We start from the raw sequence: 22,674 nt of genomic DNA on the forward strand, positions 1-22,674 counted from the left end.
AACGTCTGTCGATCATCCAGAACAGAAAGGCAGAGGAAGACCTACTTGGCCTGAAACACACAGACAGAATAAGGCACCTCACACAAGATCTGCCACAGGTAAACATACTGAGGGAATCTGTGTGCATGATTTTTTTGATAAATTTGTATTATCACCAATATTCTTGCATTTTAGGAGGACAAGAACAAGCAGAAAATGGTGGTCAGAGAGCGACTTGAGCAGCTGAGAAGAGAGCGCTCTAATGTCATGCAATCCAAACGAGACAGGTGAATGACACTCCTTTAAATTAGACAGAAACACCAAATTAGTATTAACCACCATCCCCTCTATTCCTTTTTGTCCTTTAGAAATACTGCAGGATTTAAGGAACTCTTGGGTCCAGTTTCCCTCCACAGCAGAGAAACAGAGGATGGAGCAGACTGAGATGCAGCTGCTTTAATTCACGTATCCAGTTTGTTACAACCACACTCTTCATAATGGTTTACACTTTCCAAAAATACGATGACAGATTTATGGTTCACTAAGGACATTCTTATGTGTTCAAATGTAATGCTCAATTGATATTGCACCAGTGGTGGCCTTCCTGTTCGTGGTCATATAAAGCCAAAAATCTGACAATGCAGGTTGTGCATATTAAATAAGACAGATCTCAACAAACTTGTAGTGACTGTTTATTATACAGTTTAATTATCATATTGACAAACATAAGCATCAACACTAACGTAATTTATCAACGACCCCCTTTAACTGTGTACACATTATTCCCCTGTGGTCTATATTACGTACACAGTGAGTCGCAGAGGTGCATGTTAACAGTCTACAGAGGTTCCATTAAATCTCCTTCATGAGAACATAACATTTATATATTGGCCATTACTCACTTGTGAAAGAAATAATGTGACTACAGGAAGGACCTTGCTGTAGACTTTGAATGCACCTATGGACTGGGGCTGTATTTATTTACAGGTATATGGGGATGGGAATATTGTAACATATCAAAGCTAACAACTCTACGATGGGGAGAAATGTATAATACAGAGGGTTTAGTGTGGGCCCAGTGGTTTTCCTGCATGAGAAGAGGCTCTCTCGGTCCTGGTGAGTAGAGGGAAAACGTGTCTACGTGGGAGAGATTCTCAACAAATAAACTTTGTTTTTTTTCCTCTTTAACTGACCCTATATATTGTCCACTCACACTGCAGTCCAACACAAAGCAGGAATATCTATCACCCTAATAAGCCACAACATTCCACAGCAGCTCCCACACACTGAGCCACTGCATTACACACATACACACAAAGTACACAAGTGTGTCCTCAACTCAAATGAAGAGTACGGTTAGGTTCAAGTTATGTGGTCTCGAACACACTAACATTCAAACCAACAAAGACCAAAAAAGCTTAATTTCCAAACTAAGAAAACATGGCTCCTGGGTGACAGGTGCTATACTCAAGGCTTTAATTTTCTAGCAATGTGACAACTGGTGACTGGACAGAACCAGCAAGCCCCATTTTCAAAATATTACAGTTCACGTTAGGGAATGAGGTGGGTTAAACGTGTGGTTCTCAGCAGGCTGTGCAGAGGACACACTTTTAGGGCTGTAATCAGGTCGGCTCTTATGACAGCAGGGCACTTCAATAGCAGTGACACAATGAAATTTTTCAGAGGTGTGGTGTCAGATTTGTCTGTGGTGTCCGAACCCTGGATCTACATGTGCAAGATCTTCAGCAAGAAGCAGCATGCGCTTGTGTGTGAGAGACTAAACTACACCTTATACAAGATAGTCAACAATATTTGCATTTTATACACTAGACTGGTGCTTCCCACAGTGAAAGGTAAAAGCCTAGGATGAAAACAGGGATGTCCAAGTCAAGTTCAGTCAATGAACCTCTGAGAATGAGACCACCTTCTTGCTGGAGGCTTTGATGAGCACTACTGTCCATAAACACAAAAATGGTCATCACACGTCCAGCATCTCTGACTTATGGGCATCATGGAACTCAAGAGGGTGGGTACACGTGTATCTGTATGTGTGTTTACCTCTTTTTCATGGGAATCATGAAAGGAGAGAAATGTGCATGTATGTGCGTCAAGTCTTGAATGGTGTTAGCAATGAGACTCAAGGGATGTTCATGTATTTATGCTTTTATGTATGTGCATGTCTTTATGTAGGAGTCTTTCTATTGGTGTGCACACTGCACACCTGGGCCATGATGGCCCCCTTCCTCATCAGAACTATCATTGTAGGCCTCTCTCCTGGCTCCACCTCCAGACCCTTGACTCCTGTCAAAATCTGTCAGGTCAACTTCCTCCGCATCAGCTGCGATAACTGGATTCTCAGCACGAGCAGGCAGCAAGCACTCCAGCTCCTGAAAGAAATTATTGGAATCACGACCCCATAATCACCGAAGCTTACTGGAGTTGAAATTGTGCAAATCGGGATATTTAACAATTACGACTCACATTCAGTTTTTCAGGGCTAATCCAGTTGTTTTCAGGGAACTGGACGTCAAACTTGATGTAAAGGTCTCCCTTCTCAAATGGGTTTCTGTATTGAGGCATTCCCTCTCCCTTCACCATTCTAATACAGCCTGACACACACACACACACACACACACACACACACACACACACACACACACACACACACACACACACACACACACAATAATGGGTGTAAACGGTATACAGACGCAATTAGAATCTTATGGTTAAGTATGAGACCATGGCTTCTGTATGCACTTTGACCTTGCAATTAATAAGCTTTATATTATATATTGTAACATAAGCTACAAGACAATCAAAACCTATACTTCAAATATGTACACCACTTTGCTTTTGGTATACTGTGATCCAATTCTACAATAATAATTTACAATCCTATTATTTGGGATTTGTTTAACATTTACCCACTAGATAAGAAAACTAATATTACATTCCACTTTTTTCAAGTAGTAACTTTCATGAAAATCAGGTGCATGCCTAAGAACTGAGGTTAAAAAAAAAAATAAAAATAAAAAATCTGTGAACAACCACTTACCAGGAAATCACAGGTTTTTATAAACAATAAGACGGCTTGTTAGCTGCACAAAAGGTTGGCAGAGAAAGTAAACCTGGTTGCTACATTAAAATTTACAAGCAATATGGCTCATGGCTATTGTTTTATTTCTCATTGTGCTTAGTTCTGAGAAAAAAAACAAAAACAGATCTATTGTTATTACATGTTTAAGTAGATCAACCTGCAACCCATTCGTGTTGGTGTGGAGTGATTTTCCAAAACGGAAAAGTTTGCACCGCTTCCTTCATAGCTGTAGGAAACAGTAAAAGTAAGAGCAATAATCTCCTTTTGATAACTAAAATGTTCACCAGAACATGAAAAAAGGACTGAAAATATGTTTGTCATGAAATTATGTTTACCTGGCTCGATAACCTTGCCAGGTGGGTATTTGACAAGCAACTGACGTCCATCCAGGTGTGCGACAGTCATCTGGAAGCCACACAGAGCCTCAACCAGGCCGATGCGTTGGACCATGTGAAGGTCACTGCCATCACGGCGGAATTCCTAATTTAGATTGAGATTGAAAACGTTTTTTTTACTTAAGTTCATTAAAACATGTTAGTGAAAAAATTGTAGATTCTTTCCTTATAAACAGCTCTCGTACTAGCCATTACAATAACAATACGTCTTAACAATCATTATCAGAAACATACTTGTTTTCTAAAGAGAACACACAGGTACGGTACCTCATGTTCTTTCTCTTGCAGCACCAGGACTATATCTCCTGGTTCGACGCCTGGTGCTTGGTCAGCTTCCCCAGAGAATGTGATCTTCTGTCCATGCTTCATGCCTTTGTCGACATGGACCTCCAGAAGCTTAGTCTCCTTACATACCTTATGACCCTCACACTTTCTGCAGCGGTCCTTCTCATTTATCACCTCACCTGCACAAGTGCACATGCAGAGATGGTACAATTTCAGAGTGCTGTTTTGCTCATGACTGTACATTATCTGTCATTTTTGCAGTATGTGGGTCAGTATGCGGGTGTTATGGAAATATTACCCTCTCCGTTGCAGTCTGTGCAGACGGACTGCATCTGTTGGACCATTCCAGGGGCCAGCTGTCTAATCATGATCCTCATACCTCGTCCTCTACATGCCACACACTTCTGCACTGCTCCTGCCTTACCCCCCTGACTAGAAGGCAAACAGTAAAGTGTCGGCATTGTTAACAATTATTTTTATCTATGCACAACAAAATGACTGCAATTACAAACCACCATCAGTCTGAGCTTTAAAACTACAAGTCAATATGCTTTTTTAAAATATTACAACGAAACATTAAGAACTGACTCACCCATTACAGGCACCACACAGCACGTTCTTACTAAGCTGCAGTTTGGTGGTTTTGCCATTGTAAAGGTCTTCAAGAGAAACTCTGTGTGACAAAAGAGTTATGGAGTGTGTGCAACAATACATTATATTTGAACCAGCCACTGAAGCACCCAAACAGCATCAAAGTAAAAATACTTACTTCAGAGGGTGCACCATATCGTCTCCTCTTCTCCTGCCTCCATTGCGTCCTCTGCCCTGTCCCCCCATGAACCCGAACAGTCCTCCGCCAAAAATGTGAGAGAAGATATCATCCATGCCAGGCCCTCCGCCTCCTCCCTCCCGTAGCCCCTGTTCTCCATAGCGATCATAAAGCTCCTTCTTTTCTGGGTTTGTCAGTACTTCATATGCAAAACTTATCTCTTTAAACTGGAAGATAAAAAAAAAATATATCAGACAATTTGACACAGTGTAGGACACAAAAACATTCAATACATCACAAAAATGAGGGCCAAATAGATTTGTTTTTGATGAGCCCATCTTACAAAGCAAAAAGAAATTAAAAAAAAGACTAGTCTCCTGTGTCACATTGGCAGCATCTGAGGAATTTATTCAGAGAGCAGTACAAATCCAAAACCAATGCACTTTTCTCTAGGGAAAATCAATTTCATACACTGTACTCTGATCTGTACCTTGTTTTAATCCTCAAAGAGCTTGGCTGTGTGATTATTACAAACTAAGTTGACATCATTTCTTGGTCCCAACTGTTGAGCGATTGAGCTGCTGCTGTATGTGCTGTTGCTAACTATGGTGTTGCTGCTGTTACCATGAAATGCCTCTGTGCATCATACCTTGTCTCCAGCATCAGGATTCTTGTCAGGATGGTACTCTTTGGCCAATTTGCGGTAGGCCTGTAATAATCCAAAAATAAATGTGAATAATGCTGTGTGAGCGCCCGGTTCTCAGTTTCCAAATGTGTTGCATAGCTCTGCTAGCAAATCACTAACCCTATTAACTATCCTTACTAGCCAAGGGCTTGACTTGTTGGCCTGCTGTCAAAAACATCAGGACACCGGCAAGAGCGTCGCTGCTTTTGACATCTCAGTCACCCTAGTGTGACGAAGACGTCAACAAAACTACGTCCGAAAATCTGCATCTGCAGTTTTCCTGCTTTACCCGCAGGAATATCGACACGTTTAACGGGTAACCGTCACGATCATCTGGTAAAGTCAGAGTCCACTAACATTCATTTCGACATTCAAAAGAAGGTTTTCAAAAAGAATCACAATGTCGAGAGTCGCTACCACCCAGCATGTTGAATTTTCGTATGGAAAACAACTGGGATGACATGTTTATCGTTGGCAGTTTAAGTTCAGACTTAATTAACCGAATTATTTGGTCGTTTAAGTTATAGAATATAAAACGATTACACAAGCAGTCACAAATATATGATAAAATGTGTCGAGTCATGTTAAGTAAGGGACGCATTGTTGTGGATTATTAACAGTTCGTGAGTGACTGATGTTTGAATGGAGTTTGGATTACATAGCGACGTGAATGTTGCTAACTACAGTAGCTACACGACGGGTGGCATTAACGTTAGCTACTGAGTTTATCCATAAATGTTAACTCAACATTCATTTCACGCCAAGTCTGGCGTTACCAAATGGTACACCAACGCCGTGAGCACACAAGCGGATTTATTTTCTTGGCATGTTCATCTAGGTGAGCTGTTGAAGTAACATTTCTTGCTTCGTTACTGTCCGACTTGGTGTCGACTATTTGCTGGAATGTATCATTTAGTAGCCGGCAAGCTATCCCACTCGTGGTCAGCGGGTTATTTCTTGGTTTTAGGACTGGCAAACTCCATCCTTCCGACTTAACTTATGTAGGAACAATGAAAATGACAAACAGTGCCTGTGATTCACCATCAACAATGTGTTGCTTTAATATTTTTCAAAAAAAAAAAAACACCGGGCCACGAAGTACTTATCTAGCTTAGCTTACTGGCTGGGCTAGCAAACTCGCCAGCTACCGCTGAGCAACGTTGATTAGCTTGTTTCTAGGCCACATTTCACTGGGGACCTCTCTTCCTCTTCTATTCTGCTCTTACTCTAAAAAAACTCAATTTTCATTTCAGATGGTACGTACCTTTTTTAGTTCATTTTCAGAGGCAGACGGTGAAACTCCGAGGATGTCGTATAGCTTGGTATCCACAACGTTCGCCATGATGCTAACCGTCTACCACAGAAAGACCTTCTGCGGATGTTCAGCTGAGCGAGGAGCCAACGCAAGATTCACCGGCTGAGGCTGTCCGGGGTTGCCAGATACTAAACACACACACACACACACACACACACACACACACACACACACACACACACACACACACACACACACACACACACACACACAGACAAACAAACAAACAAACAAAAACCCACTCGGAGACAGATGCCTAAAATACGCATTTACGTTAAATTTCCAATTTATTTTCGTGAGTGTTGAACAAGATTGTACGTTTTTGTACACGATGTTTTCGAATCAATCAGTACGTTTTAATCAAATAAGCTGTTGTTTATGTATAATGCCTGTAAACGTTCCCGAGTGCCTAAATAAGGTTAAAAATGGCTGTAAACTAATTTTTAGGGTGAATACGTAAAAATGGTTGCTAAAAACATTTATTCTTTTTGACCATCAGAAATTGCATTTTTTTTTTTTTTTTTTTTGGCTAAATTGGACAGTGTGAGAGGGACCATCCTAAAAATGTGTGAAGTTCAAATTTCCCCTATGAGTGAATGTTTTTTAATAAATAATAATTTTTTCTCACATGTATCCCCAAATTTCAGAGTTTCCAAATGGAGAAGACCAGCATTTATCTGCTGTAGGTGAATCTGAAAAGCCACTTCATAGAGAGCACTGACATGAGGTCTAAAATGTGTGTATGGACCACATTTTCAGCATCGCAGATTTTCCTTAAGAATGTTGTGGCCTAAAAATGTATATCTGGTCAGACTCTCCAGGTGCATATCACAATCATAAAGACCATGTTTTCAGCCCGTCTCTCTAAAGCTTTAAGCTTTGCCATTTTCATTGACTGGTTAAAAAGTTTCAAATATATTTTAACCAGTTAAGAAAAAACCAAGCAGCTCTAGCACCCTAACCCTCAGATGCCACCACTCTGACTTCAGCTGTTTCCATGAAGTCAGATGGACCAATTTCACCTGTTGGTTATACTGCAGCTTTTAGATTTTTGCAAATAGCACCGTTGTTTAAGGATGAACAATTTTCTGCAGAAATTGTAGGAAAATACACAAGCCTACCGCAGTGGTGGAAAGTAACTAAGTACATTTACTGAAGTACTTTTCTTAATTACAATTTTGAGGTAGTTTTACTCCACCTAAGTATTTCTTAGTATTTTCTATTTGTCTCTTTATGCTACTTTATACTAAATATTGTACTTTTTACTCAACATTTACTTCATAGCTATAGTTAGTAATTAATATTCAGATTAAAATTTTACGAACAAATCAAATGATCAGTTTATAAAATATGTGATAGATGAAACTACACCCATGCATATCAAGCAGTTAAAATTAGATCAACTTATATTAAAGTGCTGCTTACATGTAAATCTAATAATAATAATACTCACAGAGGGGCATTCTGCATAAAGTGAACTTTTACTTTTCATACTTTAAATGCATTTTTTTGCCATTACTTTTGTCCTTTTTACTTAAATAACATTTTCAATGCAGGACGTTTACTTGTGGTGGAGTATTTCTACATTGTGGGATTGCTTGTTGCACTTAAGTAAATGATCTGAATACATCTTCCAGCACTGGCCTACAGAGACAGCCCAGCAAACACTTTTCGGTTCAGGTGCGGGAACGTTTGCTGGACCCCCGTTCGAACATTCCCCCAGAGTAATTCAGAAATGTTTTTTTAACATTCCTTGAACATTCTTCAAAGGCTGCAAAACAATTTACCTTTCAGGGGAACCTCTGGGGAAATATTCCGTGAAGGTTACCTCGTTGCTAGGTCTCTGCTTTAGTTTTAGCTTGGCAGGAATTATTATCACTACAGCTGATGCATGCTGTATTTTTCAACAATTATGTTTGTCTGGTCATACACGTCCACAGTGCAGCTGCAGATAGACGTATGGTAATATAATGAAAGTGCAGACCTGTAACCTGACACAGTCACAAAGTCCAGCTCAGAGGCAGCAAAGTGGGGATGGGAGTCTCTGCACAGGTACGCCAGGTGATGTACAAGTTACATGATTTATGGAGTTATCCTTTTTTTGGGGCTTCATTTAAAATGTGTGTGGGTATCAAATGTCTCTTGTCTTTCTTTCTTTTGTTGAAAATAAATTACATCAGTAATCAACGCGGCTCCCTGGGCTTTTTTTTTTTTAGCGAAAATCTGAAGTCAGGAAGAGAACGACAGTCCCTAAACACTTGTCGTACAGTTAGGTGTCTGTCGCCAAAGACTAAGGCAATTTCTTGTAATAGTGAAATAGTTTAAATCAGTTTTGTACATTATTTCATTCTTTATCACAATTTGAAACTTGAAGGTACTTTACTTTCTCGTTTGGAAGGGCGTTTTATGAAGGTGAATATCAAATCTTCAAATTTTTACTGCAGGAGTTGTTGCTTTATCACCCAACTCTTGACAGCAACTTTCAGGGCAGATAAAATGTCGATCATCAATGTTTACACAGTTGATGGACAGCCGAACTTTTGATTGCGTTTCTGGTATCCGCCATTTTGATTTCCAAATCTGACAGATTGTTGTTGTTTTTTTTTGTTTTTTTTTCCCCCCCTCCTGCCTGAACAAGTACAATTTGGACAGTGTCAACACAGCTCCTCCGCAGGCCAGCCGCTGTGTAACGGCGGTGTAGCGTTAAATGACACTGCAACCGAGAAAGGGTAGTATCTCCAAGCTAACAACGCAGTTCTGAATAGCCAGCCATGGGCCTCCGGGTGACCTGACAGCCGAAGTCGCCGAGGTGCCGTTCAGCTTGGAGATGACGACCGATTGAATGATGGAGAAAAGGTAGCGGTCGCTTGTCTTTTTGGAAGGGAAACAAAACAAACGTCATCTCATGTAAAGCCTGTGCGAGCTGACTCGCTGTCAAGTGGTCGGAAGACGCTAGGTTTGAATCGGGGGGGGGGGGTCGTCCCACTTAGCCCCGATGTTTTGATAACTGACCCATGTTAGCTTTTGATCGAAACACTGTTCGCCACCGGCGCCGTACTGAAATACTTTAGTAACGTTAGCGACATGAGCGTGACACTGCTAGCGGGCCGGTACACGATCTGCATGCAAGGTACGTGAAAAGACACCGTCGGTGAGCGGCGGAGAGGCACTGACAGAGGTTGGTAACAAGAGATGGGCTAACTTAACGTGAAGTTACGATAACTGTATGGATAAACTACTTAACCCTAATTCACACTGATATGAAGGTTACCCTGTTATAACCGATGTACGGTAATAGCTAGCAGTAACCGTCCCCAGCTGATCTCAGGACGGCAGAGAGGCCTGTCTTGAGAGCTGACCGTGGCTGTGCTGTTGTAGGAAATTTAAAAATCCACACGTAGCTGTGGGGAAAGATTGAATTCCTGGAGTTGATAGTCTGAGCTCTAAAACACCTGCTCGTTAACCTTGGCATGTTTACCGAAGGGACGAGCACACTAGGGCTGTAGACACGGCGATTGTTAATGTTATGCAATCGATTTTAATGGTGTATAGAAATGAGCAAGTTGTGTTCGAGCTCCCCTTTACACTGTAAAACGATACATTACCCGCTTGTTCTAGTGTGCGACTGCTGACTTTGCAGTATCCGATATCGTATTAATTTTTGTGCGGGGCCTTAGCCACAGTTTAGACCAACACATGCTGGATCAGTGGCATGCTCACCATGGGAATCACACGTTTTATCAAATGGAGAATGGACTAAGGGGTAATCATAGGCCAGTTATATTAAGATGGATTCTTTACTGTATCTGTGGACTGGTGTGGTACAGGGGAAGGTCTCTGCCTTAAAGCCGTTGTCCGGTCAAAACTCCTGCGCTGCCCCATACGGTGTCATCATTATCACACCTAATCTCAAGTTTGCACTTTGTAGTAACAGATGTCTGCTAATGCAAGACTCAGTAGCCCCACTCACTGGCTGGAACAGTTGTTTTCAGTTGTTTTCAAGTATTACAACCATATCACACACTTATGCTAAGTGTCTTTCTGCATGGGATTTATTTGGATTCGTAAATCCTACTCCAATCATTATTTGCTGATGCAACTGTGTATCAGAGGCCAATTTCAAAGCAAGCTGGGTAATGTCAATGCACAGATGCGAGGCACTAATTCAATTACACATGCACTGCTTCCTGCTGTTTCCAGAGAGCAGTGCAAGCCTAGTCTCTGTGCTTAAACGCTGAGTTTAACTCTTCCTCTGGCTCTAAGAAAGACAGATCAAATCTCCCTGGAAATGATTCTGTCACATTTGTCATTTTGTTTTCATCTCATTTCTCATTATCCAGGTTGAAGTCATTCTCTCCTGGTTTTGTGTGTCTGGTGTTAGTATCAGTGAAGCGGGTGTGTTTGTGTCTTCATTGTGTGAATTTGGTAATGCCGATTGATGTCCAGGCCATACAATGTCAAAAAGGCAATTGGACATTTAGCAAGACTTGACTGAGAGTATTACTTCTTGTCTAAAAGTAAGAGGATACATACATATGGTGTATTGCACCACAAAATTAATTGTTCTGCACACAGATAAAAATGGTGTCATTCAGCAACTTGTACATGTATGCTACACAGTCATGATACTGATCTCCATGCCACATTTTCTTTTGGTCAGCAGCTAAGTGTATGTGCCAGTGACGTCAGCCATGTTTTGGAAGTTTGACTTGCACACATCTTCCCATCTGGAGGCTTTACTGGACAAGGAAGATGTCACGCTCACTGAGCTCATGGATGAGGAAGATGTGCTGCAGGAGTGCAAGGCTCAGAACAGGAGGTCTGTTAATGTCAGTTTTAGCATATCAGCAGCACATAAATATAATTACGTTTCGGTTTCCAACAATTCCTGCTGGTGCTGACCGGTGCTTCTTTCCTCATCATTATGGATCTGTAGACTTCTCCTGTTCCTGTGCCAGGACCAGTGCATGCAGGAGCTGGTCTGTATGATAACGACAGAGCCCCCTACTGGTGGAGAGGAGACCAAGCGCTTCAAGTAGGTGCTGTTGTGGAGAATATGCTGATGTAGTATTCTGTGTCCAGGAAGAAAAATGTGTCTTGCTGTTGCTGCAATACATTATATCTCTTACCTACAATTCTGTAGTAGAGCTGAGTGCTTAAGTGGGTTCAGATTTGTTTAAAAAAAAATAAAAAAAAATGTTCCTGATCCAACTATCTAACCATACCACTGATAATGCCTTGACAAGGAATAGCAAAACTACTTAAATGCCTGTTTGATAATCAGCTTGTGAAAATCAGCACAGTCATGTTCCAGAAAATATTGTTTTTGTTCCAGTTTACTTAGGCACCCTCAGTGTACCAAGGTGGAAAATGAGATATTGATTTTATATTTGCTTCATTTTACTGCCAGGTGTGTCCTCTTCCTTTATTGTAGGTATCCAAATATAGCATGTGAGCTGTTGACATGTGATGTGGGAGTGATCAATGATAAGCTGGGTAATGAGGAGCCTCTGCTGGAAACTCTGTATGCCTTCCTGGAGCAACCATCCCCACTTAATCCCCTCCTGGCATCTTTCTTTAGCAAGACAATTGGGAACCTCATCACACGGAAGACTGAGCAGGTAACACACAATCTCACACAGGTAAATCAAAGGGCATAGAGAAGATGACAGCTGTGTTTTTGCGTTATCATGATTTACCTCAGAAAGTCTGAGGGGTTCTTACAGCAAGATAATGGAAACTGGTCTCTCTGGGAAATACTCTCAACCAAGATGGCGGTTAAGTTTTATTTCTCTTGAAAAGGCAAAATGTGGATCGTGCAACACAGAAAGCAGTGTACGTAGTTCAGGTTTTACCTTGTTAGTGGTGGGGGCTGAGGATGTTAAGGTCAGTTGGCCTGTCCATCTGAACATTTTGTTGATCCAGAGCAACATATCTTGAAAACTGTCCCAAAAGCTGTGACATACCGTACATCATGGATTCTCATGTTCCAGAGGGGATGATTGGTACCAGTTCTGGTGACTCCCTGATCTTGACCATCACTTTGGTTTGTAACACTTAACTCAATGTATTCAGATCACCAAAATCACAAAAAAACAACAACAACAAACAAAACAAAAAAAAAAACAACCACATTTTCACACTTAACTCTACTAGTATTATGCTATCGGGTCATTTTTATGTGCAAAGGTTTTCGATGTAATTGTTTGAAATTGTTCCCACAGCTTAAATGAATACCCATTTAATGTGTAAATGTAATGTTGGAATTAACTATAGTTTGTGAATATGTGTGTATACTTGGGTTTAGCTAGTGGCCCTATAAGACTTTCAGTGAGGCAACTTTGAGGAAACTTATCTTACCAGAGGCAGCCGCTTGATACACCTGCTGGTGATGAATTGATTGACACTTACTGTTGCTGACAGGTTTAAAAAAACCCAACCCTGCAGCTAAATGACTATTGCACGTTGAAGAAGGTGTGGATGAAATGCCCGTACTGTATATAGAAAATGAAAGAGAAGAATTAAAAGAGCATTCTGACTGATTTGTACTTGCATGTGCACAGGTTTTGAAATATCTGCCCCTATACCAACATGTCTTTTCAGAAACAATATCCCACTTACCCTGGATAATATTCTTCCTGTTTACAAATGACTCCCGACGACAGTTGTTGACAATGAGTTTGCATGTCCTTAGTTGTGTGGGTGCCAATTTTCGGTTTTATATCTTGTGTCATGGTGTTCCCTCTGTTTTTGTTTAGGTGATTAGCTTCCTGCGACGGAAGGAGGGATTCCTTTCCTTGGTCCTGAAGCATATTGATACATCAGCCATGATGGATGTGCTCTTACGACTTATCAGCTGTGTGGAGCCACCCTCTCTTCGACTCGAGACTCTTACTGTATGAGAGAAAAGGACCCAGATTCATGCTTTTGCAGATTTACACATTGATATTGTGTGCAGTTATAACGTATGATTTTTCTCAACAGTGGCTGAATGAAGAGAAGCTGGCGCAGAGACTCATAGAGCTCATTCACCCTGAGAGAGATGATGAGGTAGATGGGCATTTTTTTCCCCGTATTTTTATATAAAATGCACTATCACCAGAACTCAGAGACTCTTGAATAGACAGCTTACAAAACTGAATATTCATGTGTGCTTGTTGTGTCTCCCACAGAGGCAGTCCAATGCATCTCAGACTTTGTGCGACATCATTCGTCTGAGCAGGGACCAGGCCAATCAGCTCCAAGAGATTTCACAGCCTGACCCTTTGCTGACTGTGCTGGAGTCGTAAGTCAGACAGATGCGCGCGTACACGCACACGGTCACACTCTCTTAGAGGATGGGGACACAACAATATATTCCATCTGTTTCTACAGGCAGGAGTGTGTGGAGCAGTTGTTGCAGAATATGTTCTCAGGAGAGAGGACTGAGAGCTGTATTGTCAATGGAATTCAAGTGCTTCTCACATTGCTGGAAATCAGGAGGCCTGTGTGAGTGAGAAATTTTACTTTATAAGGATCCTTAATGTCATTTTCCATTACACACCTTGCCTCACTAATTTTTTCTAAAATTGATTCCGGGTCAAGTTGGTCACGTGTCTCTTTTTTGTTTATTTATTAAACATTTTGTCTGTCCATTTTCTGTTTTGATATGTGTTGGTCTGTATTTGTGACAGGGTGGATGGTGTGATGGATGCTCAGGGATTTGAGAGAAGTTACACTGTTAACAGCAGCATTTTGTTGGCCATCGAACCACACCTGATACACTTCCACCAGCTACTTCTGAACCCACCCAAGGTACATAAACAAACGTTTCCTGCATATACATAGCTGTTGCAACATTTTTGTATTTACATTTCATTTAAATATTAAGTGCCAAAGTTCCGTTTATAATTATCTTTGATTGAGTTACCATACCTGGTCTTTACTAAAGGGACTTTTGATTGGGTTGTTAGATATTTACTTGCCAGGTGCAGGAGGACATAACTTAGCAAGTTGTTAATACAACTTTATTTCTAGCTTTGCTTGAAGGGAGTTTATAGTATTGACATTGCAACGTATACTAAACATTTTGTAACACTGAAACATTTAGACACCAGTACTTTGGCCTTTAATATTAGCTGTTGTAATAAGAGATAACACATGATGAATACATGATAGTCATCAATAGAGAAATCAGAGATTTCCTGCACAGCAGTACAATTCATTCAGGTGCCAGTCAAAGGCATGGGATATGACAAGATCAAAAACAAAGACAGGGCTTGCCCAACACCAAACCTCACAAGGGCAAGTTCTTTCAATTGCAGAAAATTAGAACATGCTATAAATATCATGATATTTTAAGTCACTCCAAAGCCGTGTTTGAAGTGCAACAAGCCTCCTTTCTTCAGTTGTTATGCTTGATTGTGTGCCATGTAGATACCTTCTCCTTTTACTTTGCTGAAGCTCCAGACTGTTGTTTCCCAAATTCCGCTATGCCCTCTATCTGTGCACTTCTAGGAAGCCTGTCTGTATGTTTTGTGCATGTTTAGCGAAATCCTATGCTGACTACTCTGGGTGTACTGGAGGAACCACTGGGGAACACACGTCTGCACGTGGCCAGACTAGTTGCCTCTCTGCTGTATACCAGCTCTGCTAGCCATGCAGTCGTAGCACAGGAACTCTGCAGACTCAATACAATGGACCTGCTTCTGGTGAGATGAGCAAAAACACAACACTTTTAGTAATTTCAAATTATAATGTTGAGAATGTGAAAATAGTTAAATGTCCCACTGGAAATTGTATGCTTTTTTCAGGACTTGTTCTTCAAGTACACATGGAACAACTTCCTGCACCTCCAGGTGGAGCTTTGTGTTGCTGCCATCCTCCGGCCCTGTGCCCATGAAATGAGACTTCAGCCTGGCTTGGGATCCCAGGACAAATTCAAGCCTCATCAGGATACATCACAAGAGCAGGCTTTTACTGAGATCCTGACTTATGACCCTTCAGTCACCCCTGAAAACTCTGCGCATAACTTAATGGTGACTCATGTAGGTGCCTCTGTATGTGTTTGAAGCAGAAGGCTTATATGGCATTTGATCTACTGGGTGGGTCACTGTGATGGCTCTCTCTGAATGAAAACAATTGATTGACTCCATGTTTTTCTCTCACAAGTTGTTTCAGCACTGCCACCTTGTCCAGAGGATTCTAGAGGCCTGGGAAGAGAATGATAAAATACAGTAAGGACCTGTGAGACGATGACTGTGGTGATGATTTTTGGAATTAGGGAGAAATATGCGTGTTACACTCGAGTCTGTTACTTCTGTTTTTAGATCAGAAGGCGGTATGAGAAGAGGGTACATGGGACATCTGACCAGGATTGCCAACACAGTCGTCCACAACCTGGAGAAGGGCCCGGTTCACACACAGATTAGTAGCCTCATCACAGGTGTGTGTGGACATTAACTCTGAAACACATTCATTCGTGCAAAAAAGTGATAAATAAGAGAAATTGATGCAAGTGGCACTCAGCTGGTGTATTGCTTTCTTAATGCTGCTTTTCTTATGTTTTGGATGCAGATCTCCCAGAGGATTGCAGAGGGCGCTGGGAAACCTTTGTGGACCAGACTCTGTCAGAGACCAATAGGAAGAACACCATAGACCTGGTAAACACACACACATATACACATTTAGAGTAGCTGGTTGTAATTATACACACTTTTATAACTTTAAATGTTGCATTTGTGGTGGTGTTCCCCCATTTAGATTGGCACAGGAAACCCACGGCCTTCCTCAGAGGATGACATGGAGAGCCCCTTCCCTAAAGAACTGACAGTACAGCAGGTACACATACATAAGCGCACACACAAAAAACACCAAGAGCTTCTATTATCAGCTATAGTAAGATAATCTAACTTTGTGAATTTTGTTTTAGGCCTTTTCAGACTACCAGATTCAGCAGATGACAGCTAACTTTGTGGATCAGTTTGGCTTCAATGATGAGGAGTTTACTGATCACGACGACATTGGGTAAATTAACTGATATTCCTCTCCGTGTGTCAGTGCAATATTGTCATTGTGTGTTGATTGAGGGGTTTTTTGTGGTTATGCAGGGCAACGTTTGACCGGATTGCAGAGATAAATATCAACATTGATCCAGGCCAGGACAGTGTGAGTTTATTTACATTCTTCATGCAAGTTTATTCACAAATTTGTACTTTGAAGTTGCATTTCTGTATGCAACTTTGCGGTTGTAAACGTCTCTGTTAAAGATGCAATAATGATTTTTTTGGCCACCAACAAGCAGAAAAACATCAAAAACAACCTGACAAACACACAGACACCACATATCACCATCTTATAATTGCCTACTTACACATTCCACAGACAGTTTTACCTTCTTTTTGATGTGATTGATTGATTAAAAAAAATGATCTGAAACTTTGCACATTGAAGTTGCCCACCTGTTTTTTTGCAGGCTAATACAGCTGTGTTTGAGGCCTGTTCCAAGGAAAGGATTCAGCCCTTTGATGATGATGAAGAGGACATCTGGGAGGAGAAAGAGATCAACTATGCAACACAAACCAAGTCCCGGAACAGGTAGACACACAAGCAGAAATCAAATGCCCTCAACATTGGAATGATTTATTTTGAATTGATTTTCAATCAAGCATACTAATATGGTTTTTTTGTTTTAAGGTTTGGTGGCTCACAGTCAGCCAGTAAGGCCTGTGATAGGACAGCAACCTCTGGCACAGAGGCCTCTGACACAGCAGCAGACTCGGACTCAGAAGAAGGAGAGGAGCCCAAAGATGGCCTGGATCCTTTCTCAAGCCAGGGCCAGACTGAGGCAACAAAGAGTGAGATACATTATATTGTAGAGTAATGCATAATTGCTTTGCTCTATATCTCAGGACTAAAACAGGTTTCGAGTAAGTGCCTTATGCAGAGTATGTTCATATACAGGCACTGGCTGGATAGCAGATTTCGAGGAGGTGAACTCAAAGGCACCTGCAGGAGGACTGGGCTTTGCGGTGTGGGACACTCCAATCTCCCAACAAGCTGCCACAGATGCAGAGGAGAAAGGCTGGGCCAAGTTCGCTGACTTCCAGCCTTTCTGTTGGTGAGTCTGACTGTTCTAAATATGTGGAGGTAATTTGATCCTCCCTTCCCCAGTGACATGTTTTTCCATGAGAACGCATTGACAATTGTACAATGACAATCACAAATCCTCAGCGAAAAACATTTGCACTCAACCCAAGTAATAAAATCTCATTTTTTTTTATATTTAAATTAAATGTGGGAACACGGGCATAATGCATATTGGCATTTATGTCTGAAATTTATTTACAACTTAAACAAATGCAGACGTCAAACCTTTGTTAGAATACAAAAAAAAAGAAAAAATGTTCTTATATACAGGCAACCATAGATGCACAATATGAGAAAAATTGACCCTTAAATTGATTTAACTGTGTGTCAGTAGTGCTTTGGCAGATTTTATCAGTGTTGTATTTTACCAGCTCGGAAACAGGCCCTAGATGCAGTTCTCCCGTGGACTCGGAGCTCAGCGGATCAGATAACACCAAACCAAACCAGAACCGTAAGTTGCTGCAGTATGGCTATTGGCTAAAAATGGTTAATAGGAAAACATGTCATTTAAAGCCCCCTATTCTCCACCACTGGTGCACAGCACTTATTCAACCACAGTTGAATGCGAATCTTGTACATTCCTAGGCATAGTCATAGGCAGGCACAACATGGATACAAAGGGTGCATATTGTTGTTTTAAAATACTCAGTGTCATGTTTAATTTTATAACATTTTTATTCATTTAAATTGACAATTGCAAATACAGACTATACAATCATGCACTTCTTAAACAGTGAGTAACTATTTGGGGGGAATATGGTTAAGCTTTCATAAACACATGACGTGCAAACACTTGCCTGTAATAAGATGTGTCCATTTTGGAACACCTGTATTTGCTCAGGGTTAGAACCTGGGATTTTTTAGTTGGTAAGCCTCTGCTGAGTTAAAAGTAATGTGACATTAAGGCCCATAGAGTAACATGACCCAAATATACAGTATGTAGCATATATAGCATATAGCATTTGGCAGCTCTTAACTACTACTCAATCTCTTACCTCTGTGATCATTTGACTTTCCTGGTGAAGCAAGCATACATCCATGTTAAAAGCAGATGATTTCCTCTTCACTCTCTGCAGCATGTGTGTGGAGCGTGTGTGTGGCAAGAAAAGCTCCACTGGTGGCGTCAGACAGCTCCTCCTCCAGCAGCTCCGAAAGCGATGAGGAAGAAGGCAAGACAGAGTCTACATCCAGTGAGACGGTCACCACAGAGACCATCACCACTGGTGCTGGCAAGGAGACCATCCGGCTCACCGTGGACGCTAAAAATGAGAGGGCAGTCTTCACCAGGTGCAGATGCTCACACATAAAATGTAGGGCAGCGGCTTCATCTGATTGGTACAACGTGTCCCCCCCTCGCCTATTGCACTTCCAAGTGCTTTTACAGAGCCCTCCTTCCCCTTTCCCTTCCAAGCTTTTTCCCGCACAATTTTACTTCCACTTTCTCTGTTTTTCTTCTGATATCGTCCTCCTCCTGTCTGTTCCCCAGAGTATTCAGACCAGCAGCCAGACGGTATGTTGTGCTTGAGGTCTTTCACTCTGGAGTGCGGAATGCTTTCCTGAAGTTGTATGAAGGATTTAAAAGGCCATCAGAAGCACAAATGTGCCACATGTTTTCGTTTGCTTGTTGCCATTTAACAGGATGTAGAGTAACAATCCCATGTGCCATAATTCAGGCCAAGACTATTTCATAAAAAAATGTGTACTAACTCACACCTGTGGACTTGTACAGAAACCTGCAGGTCCCTATGCTAGGCTCATCCCATATTCTCAACGTGACCCTGTGATTCCCAAACAGCACTGGCATCAACGACGACCCTCAGCATGAAACAGTCTACGCTGCATTTTAGAAATCAAATGGTGGTCTGTTACCTTACTAAAGCAATTACACCCAAAACTGAGAGCAGTGAATGAATACTCACTGTAGTTATGTGATACAGACATTTCTTGTCCCATCTCAGTCCTAACAGTGACAAGACACAAGCTGATACGATTTAGTTTCTTTCAGAGCACCAACACTACTAACAGTCTGTCAAATAGCATGCTATGAGCAAAAGTTGCTACCAATCCAACATATCAACATTCTAACAAAGACATTAGCAAGTTACTAACAAACAGTGCACCTACAAGCATGCTACAACTAAATAGATCCTACTTGGAATTAGAGAGTAACTACCTTAGAACAAACATCAAAACTTTGCGCCCAACTCACTTTGACTTTAGTCAGTCACAGCCTGCTATGCCTTTACAGTACCAGAACAGTGGATACACAGGTTGCTGTGTGCACTGGACCAGTGTGGACTGAGCTGAAAGTAGACAACTGTAGCAAAATTCAGCCAGTAGCAGCCACTAGCATCTGCACTTAGGTTCTAGGATTTCAGCTCAGGTGACAATCCCCCGGCTATCTTTCTAGTTTGTTTATCTGTGTTTTTTGCAGCGATGCGGTTAAGGCGCCAATAGAGGGGCTGTCTGTAAAAGACAAAGGGAAAGGCAATGAGAAAGACAGCGAAAAAGGAAAGAAACATGGAGACTGTCCAAGCCCAACCACTGCTAGTCCATCTAACCAGTCGGCTGCTGTCTCACAGTAAGTGTGTGTCTATTTGATCACATGTTTATGTACAGCTGAATAGAGTAGAGGTAACATCACCACGCGGGACAAATGCTTCAAATCCCTGGTAAAGCACCTCTCAGTAACAAGTCCTGTTACAAGGCTCCTGACATTTCTGACCTCTCAAACACAGGTGTAACCGACAATATTAAAACAGGCTGCACTTCATTTAGGGCCAGGGCCTTGGTGCTGTGCTTGAAGGCTTGCTGGTGTGGCTTACTGGCACACCTAAACATTAATGTTAGTAGTTTCCTTCTATGAAAAGTCAAAATGTATCTGTGATTCAAACACTGAGGGGATATCAAAGCCTTGGTAACAACCTTTGCCAAATGCTGTATTTTTGTGAATGTGACAAAATTGACTGATACACATTGTTTAAAGGAACCTTTAAGGAACATTGCACAGGTTGGTTTAAACAGACCCCCTGTTTAAATATATTATGCAGAAAAACTAAAATTTTAAAATGATTCCAATTAGTCACTCCACAATGTCCATTAGAACAAGTTATAAAGTTGGGGTAAGATCACCACACATAAGACCAATGCTTCAAATCCCTGGCGAGTCACCTTTTAAAGAGTCCTAGGACAGGACTCCTACAGAGCTTTTTTTCACAGCTCAGATGTAGTTGTAATTTATAATACAATTACACTGCAAAACTGCATGTGTACACAACCGGCAGTGAGTACAGTCCATCAGAGTTTAACCAGGAAGTTGTTGTGAAAAAATGAAATGATTGTGTACAAGAAAAAATTGGAATAAGAATGTAAACATTCATTATCTCTTCCAAATAAATATGGTTGTGTTCTTGTCTAATGCCTGTTGCCATATGTGATTCCTTCTAGTGGTGTTGCCACATTCAAAGTTTCAACCTGTTAGAGGGTCTTGATGGTAGATATTTGGCAGATAAAACCAGACTTGCTTGAATTTCTGTCTTTTTTTTTACAGAGAGATGCCACCCTCTGCTAATGGACCCGCTTAACGATGCGGTACAGCGACGTGCACACACGCTTATCACAAGTCCATTCAACAACACAGCCATGCCACCTTTGCTTCCTCTTAGCTGCTCTTCAGTGTCCTTTTTGTGTCCGAAGAATGGGAGATCCTCAATGTCAGACAGCCCTTAACAGTATGTATGTTGGATGCCAGAAATCTACACATGGGCTGATGATGTCTTTCCTGCACCTCATGACATGATTAAATCTGATCTGCTTCAAAGGAGAATGTGTGCTTTTAAAGGACATATCATCGTGCCAGATCCCCAAAGCCAAATTGTGCTACATATGAACTATTCCTAGATGTAATTTTCCCAGTGAACGTGGGAAAGTAAAACACTTACCTGTTGTGATGAGCAGAGCTGACACTGAGTGTCTGAGCGCCAGCTGTGGCACTTTAATCTTAAGAAGAAAAAAAAAACCAAACACATCAGTCTGAAATTTGAATCCTTTATTAAATTTAGCATCAGAATTTCAGATTGTTTGAGCATGTCTGCTCTCTGGGCATTAAATCACAGCCCAGTGATTTTTTTTTTTTTTTTTTTTTTTTTCTAGCAATGCATTTGACTGTTTACACTTTAGTAAAGAAAAGATGTAATCAAATGATCAGCCAAGATTACAAAAGCCAAGATGCTTGCAAAGCTAGCTGCCATTTTGTCTTCAACTTTTCAATGTACATGCCAGGCAGACGATTTAATAGTGCAAATGTGTGAGTGACAATAATTAGGCTTTTTATTTCTCCATATATGCTACCTGAACATTTCTCAGTCCAAGTAAGATTTCTTTGCTTTCATCATGTGGAACATAAATGCTCTCTCTTTGTTGATTTGGGAGCATCATGTGTCACTTGTCACTTCCTCCTCAAACGTCTGACAGATTCATGTAGTTTAGAGACGTGTGTGTGTGTGTGTGTGTGTGTGTGTGTGTGTGTGTGTGTGTGTGTGTGTGTGTGTGTGTGTGTGTGTGTGTGTGTGTGTGTGTGTGTGTGTGTGTGTGTGTGTGTGTGTGTGTTTTTGAGCTCTGTGTAAGGTACAGAGTGCATTCTCAGGTCAAAGGAGAGGTAGGCAGATACAAAGAAAGCACACCTGTGTAACACACACACACAGACATACAGTGGCATACACGCATGTATACACAATCATATCTATACACATGCAAAAAAAACAAACCAAAAAAAAAAAAACCCCACACAAAACAGTGATGTGCACATACCCATTCATATCACCCTCAGAGCTGTTTAAATGTAATATTGTGAAATTTGAACCTGTATTAGGTTGTGGCTATTCTTGGTAATATGTAAACGTAATATAAATGTAAACAGTATATATAAACATTATCTATTTTTGGAATAAATCCAATGTATGGAAAGGCAGTTGTTTTGCAGGTTGTATATTGTATGTGTGTGTGTTGTACTGTTGAAAT

The 22,674-nt window shown here is 41.1% G+C and overlaps 2 protein-coding genes across 7 annotated transcripts; one reads left to right on the plus strand and one right to left on the minus strand.

The window, feature by feature from the left end:
- Positions 1–531: 531 nt before the first annotated feature.
- Positions 532–6,664, minus strand: dnaja2b (DnaJ heat shock protein family (Hsp40) member A2b). The gene is made up of 9 exons (XM_040134229.1): positions 6,478–6,664; positions 5,178–5,237; positions 4,529–4,755; positions 4,352–4,432; positions 4,058–4,191; positions 3,742–3,938; positions 3,415–3,559; positions 2,461–2,588; positions 532–2,366 (listed from the first exon to the last, which is right to left on the minus strand). The coding sequence occupies exons 1-9, from the start codon at positions 6,553–6,555 to the stop codon at positions 2,178–2,180; spliced, it is 1,239 nt and encodes a 412-aa protein (XP_039990163.1). The 5' UTR covers positions 6,556–6,664; the 3' UTR covers positions 532–2,177.
- A 1,488-nt stretch (positions 6,665–8,152) lies between these two features.
- On the plus strand, positions 8,153–22,624 carry ppp6r2b (protein phosphatase 6, regulatory subunit 2b). Of its 6 annotated transcripts, XM_040134223.1 has the most exons (27): positions 8,153–8,580; positions 9,167–9,384; positions 10,869–11,045; positions 11,189–11,347; positions 11,465–11,563; positions 11,963–12,149; positions 13,287–13,424; positions 13,513–13,578; positions 13,701–13,813; positions 13,903–14,016; positions 14,202–14,322; positions 15,057–15,218; positions 15,321–15,554; positions 15,679–15,743; positions 15,837–15,952; positions 16,084–16,169; positions 16,270–16,347; positions 16,439–16,533; positions 16,617–16,674; positions 16,982–17,103; positions 17,203–17,363; positions 17,470–17,626; positions 18,027–18,106; positions 18,732–18,942; positions 19,142–19,165; positions 20,090–20,236; positions 21,206–22,624. In XM_040134223.1, the coding sequence occupies exons 4-27, from the start codon at positions 11,220–11,222 to the stop codon at positions 21,237–21,239; spliced, it is 2,796 nt and encodes a 931-aa protein (XP_039990157.1). In that variant the 5' UTR covers positions 8,153–8,580; positions 9,167–9,384; positions 10,869–11,045; positions 11,189–11,219; the 3' UTR covers positions 21,240–22,624. The 6 variants fall into 6 exon arrangements, with proteins under 6 accessions (XP_039990157.1, XP_039990162.1, XP_039990160.1 ...); XM_040134228.1 differs by lacking the exons at positions 10,869–11,045; positions 19,142–19,165; XM_040134226.1 differs by lacking the exons at positions 8,153–8,580; positions 9,167–9,384; positions 10,869–11,045 and adding an exon at positions 9,459–9,706.
- The last annotated feature ends 50 nt before the right edge of the window (positions 22,625–22,674 follow it).

Source organism: Xiphias gladius, chromosome 8 (genome assembly GCF_016859285.1).
Source record: "Xiphias gladius isolate SHS-SW01 ecotype Sanya breed wild chromosome 8, ASM1685928v1, whole genome shotgun sequence".
Lineage (NCBI taxonomy): Eukaryota > Metazoa > Chordata > Actinopteri > Istiophoriformes > Xiphiidae > Xiphias > Xiphias gladius.

What these genes read in the sequence shown, in the direction of transcription:
- dnaja2b (XM_040134229.1), bottom strand. Translation starts at nt 6,555, where the DNA reads ATGGCGAACGTTGTGGATACCAAGCTATACGACATCCTCGGAGTTTCA. An exon ending in CTGAAAATGAACTAAAAAAG is followed by an intron (nt 5,238 to 6,477) that starts GTACGTACCATC and finishes GGATTATTACAG; the next exon opens with GCCTACCGCAAATTGGCCAA. An exon ending in ATCCTGATGCTGGAGACAAG is followed by an intron (nt 4,756 to 5,177) that starts GTATGATGCACA and finishes TTTATCTTCCAG; the next exon opens with TTTAAAGAGATAAGTTTTGC.
- ppp6r2b (XM_040134223.1), top strand. Translation starts at nt 11,220, where the DNA reads ATGTTTTGGAAGTTTGACTTGCACACATCTTCCCATCTGGAGGCTTTA. An exon ending in GAAGAGAATGATAAAATACA is followed by an intron (nt 15,744 to 15,836) that starts GTAAGGACCTGT and finishes TTCTGTTTTTAG; the next exon opens with ATCAGAAGGCGGTATGAGAA. An exon ending in CCAGACTGAGGCAACAAAGA is followed by an intron (nt 17,364 to 17,469) that starts GTGAGATACATT and finishes GTTCATATACAG; the next exon opens with GCACTGGCTGGATAGCAGAT.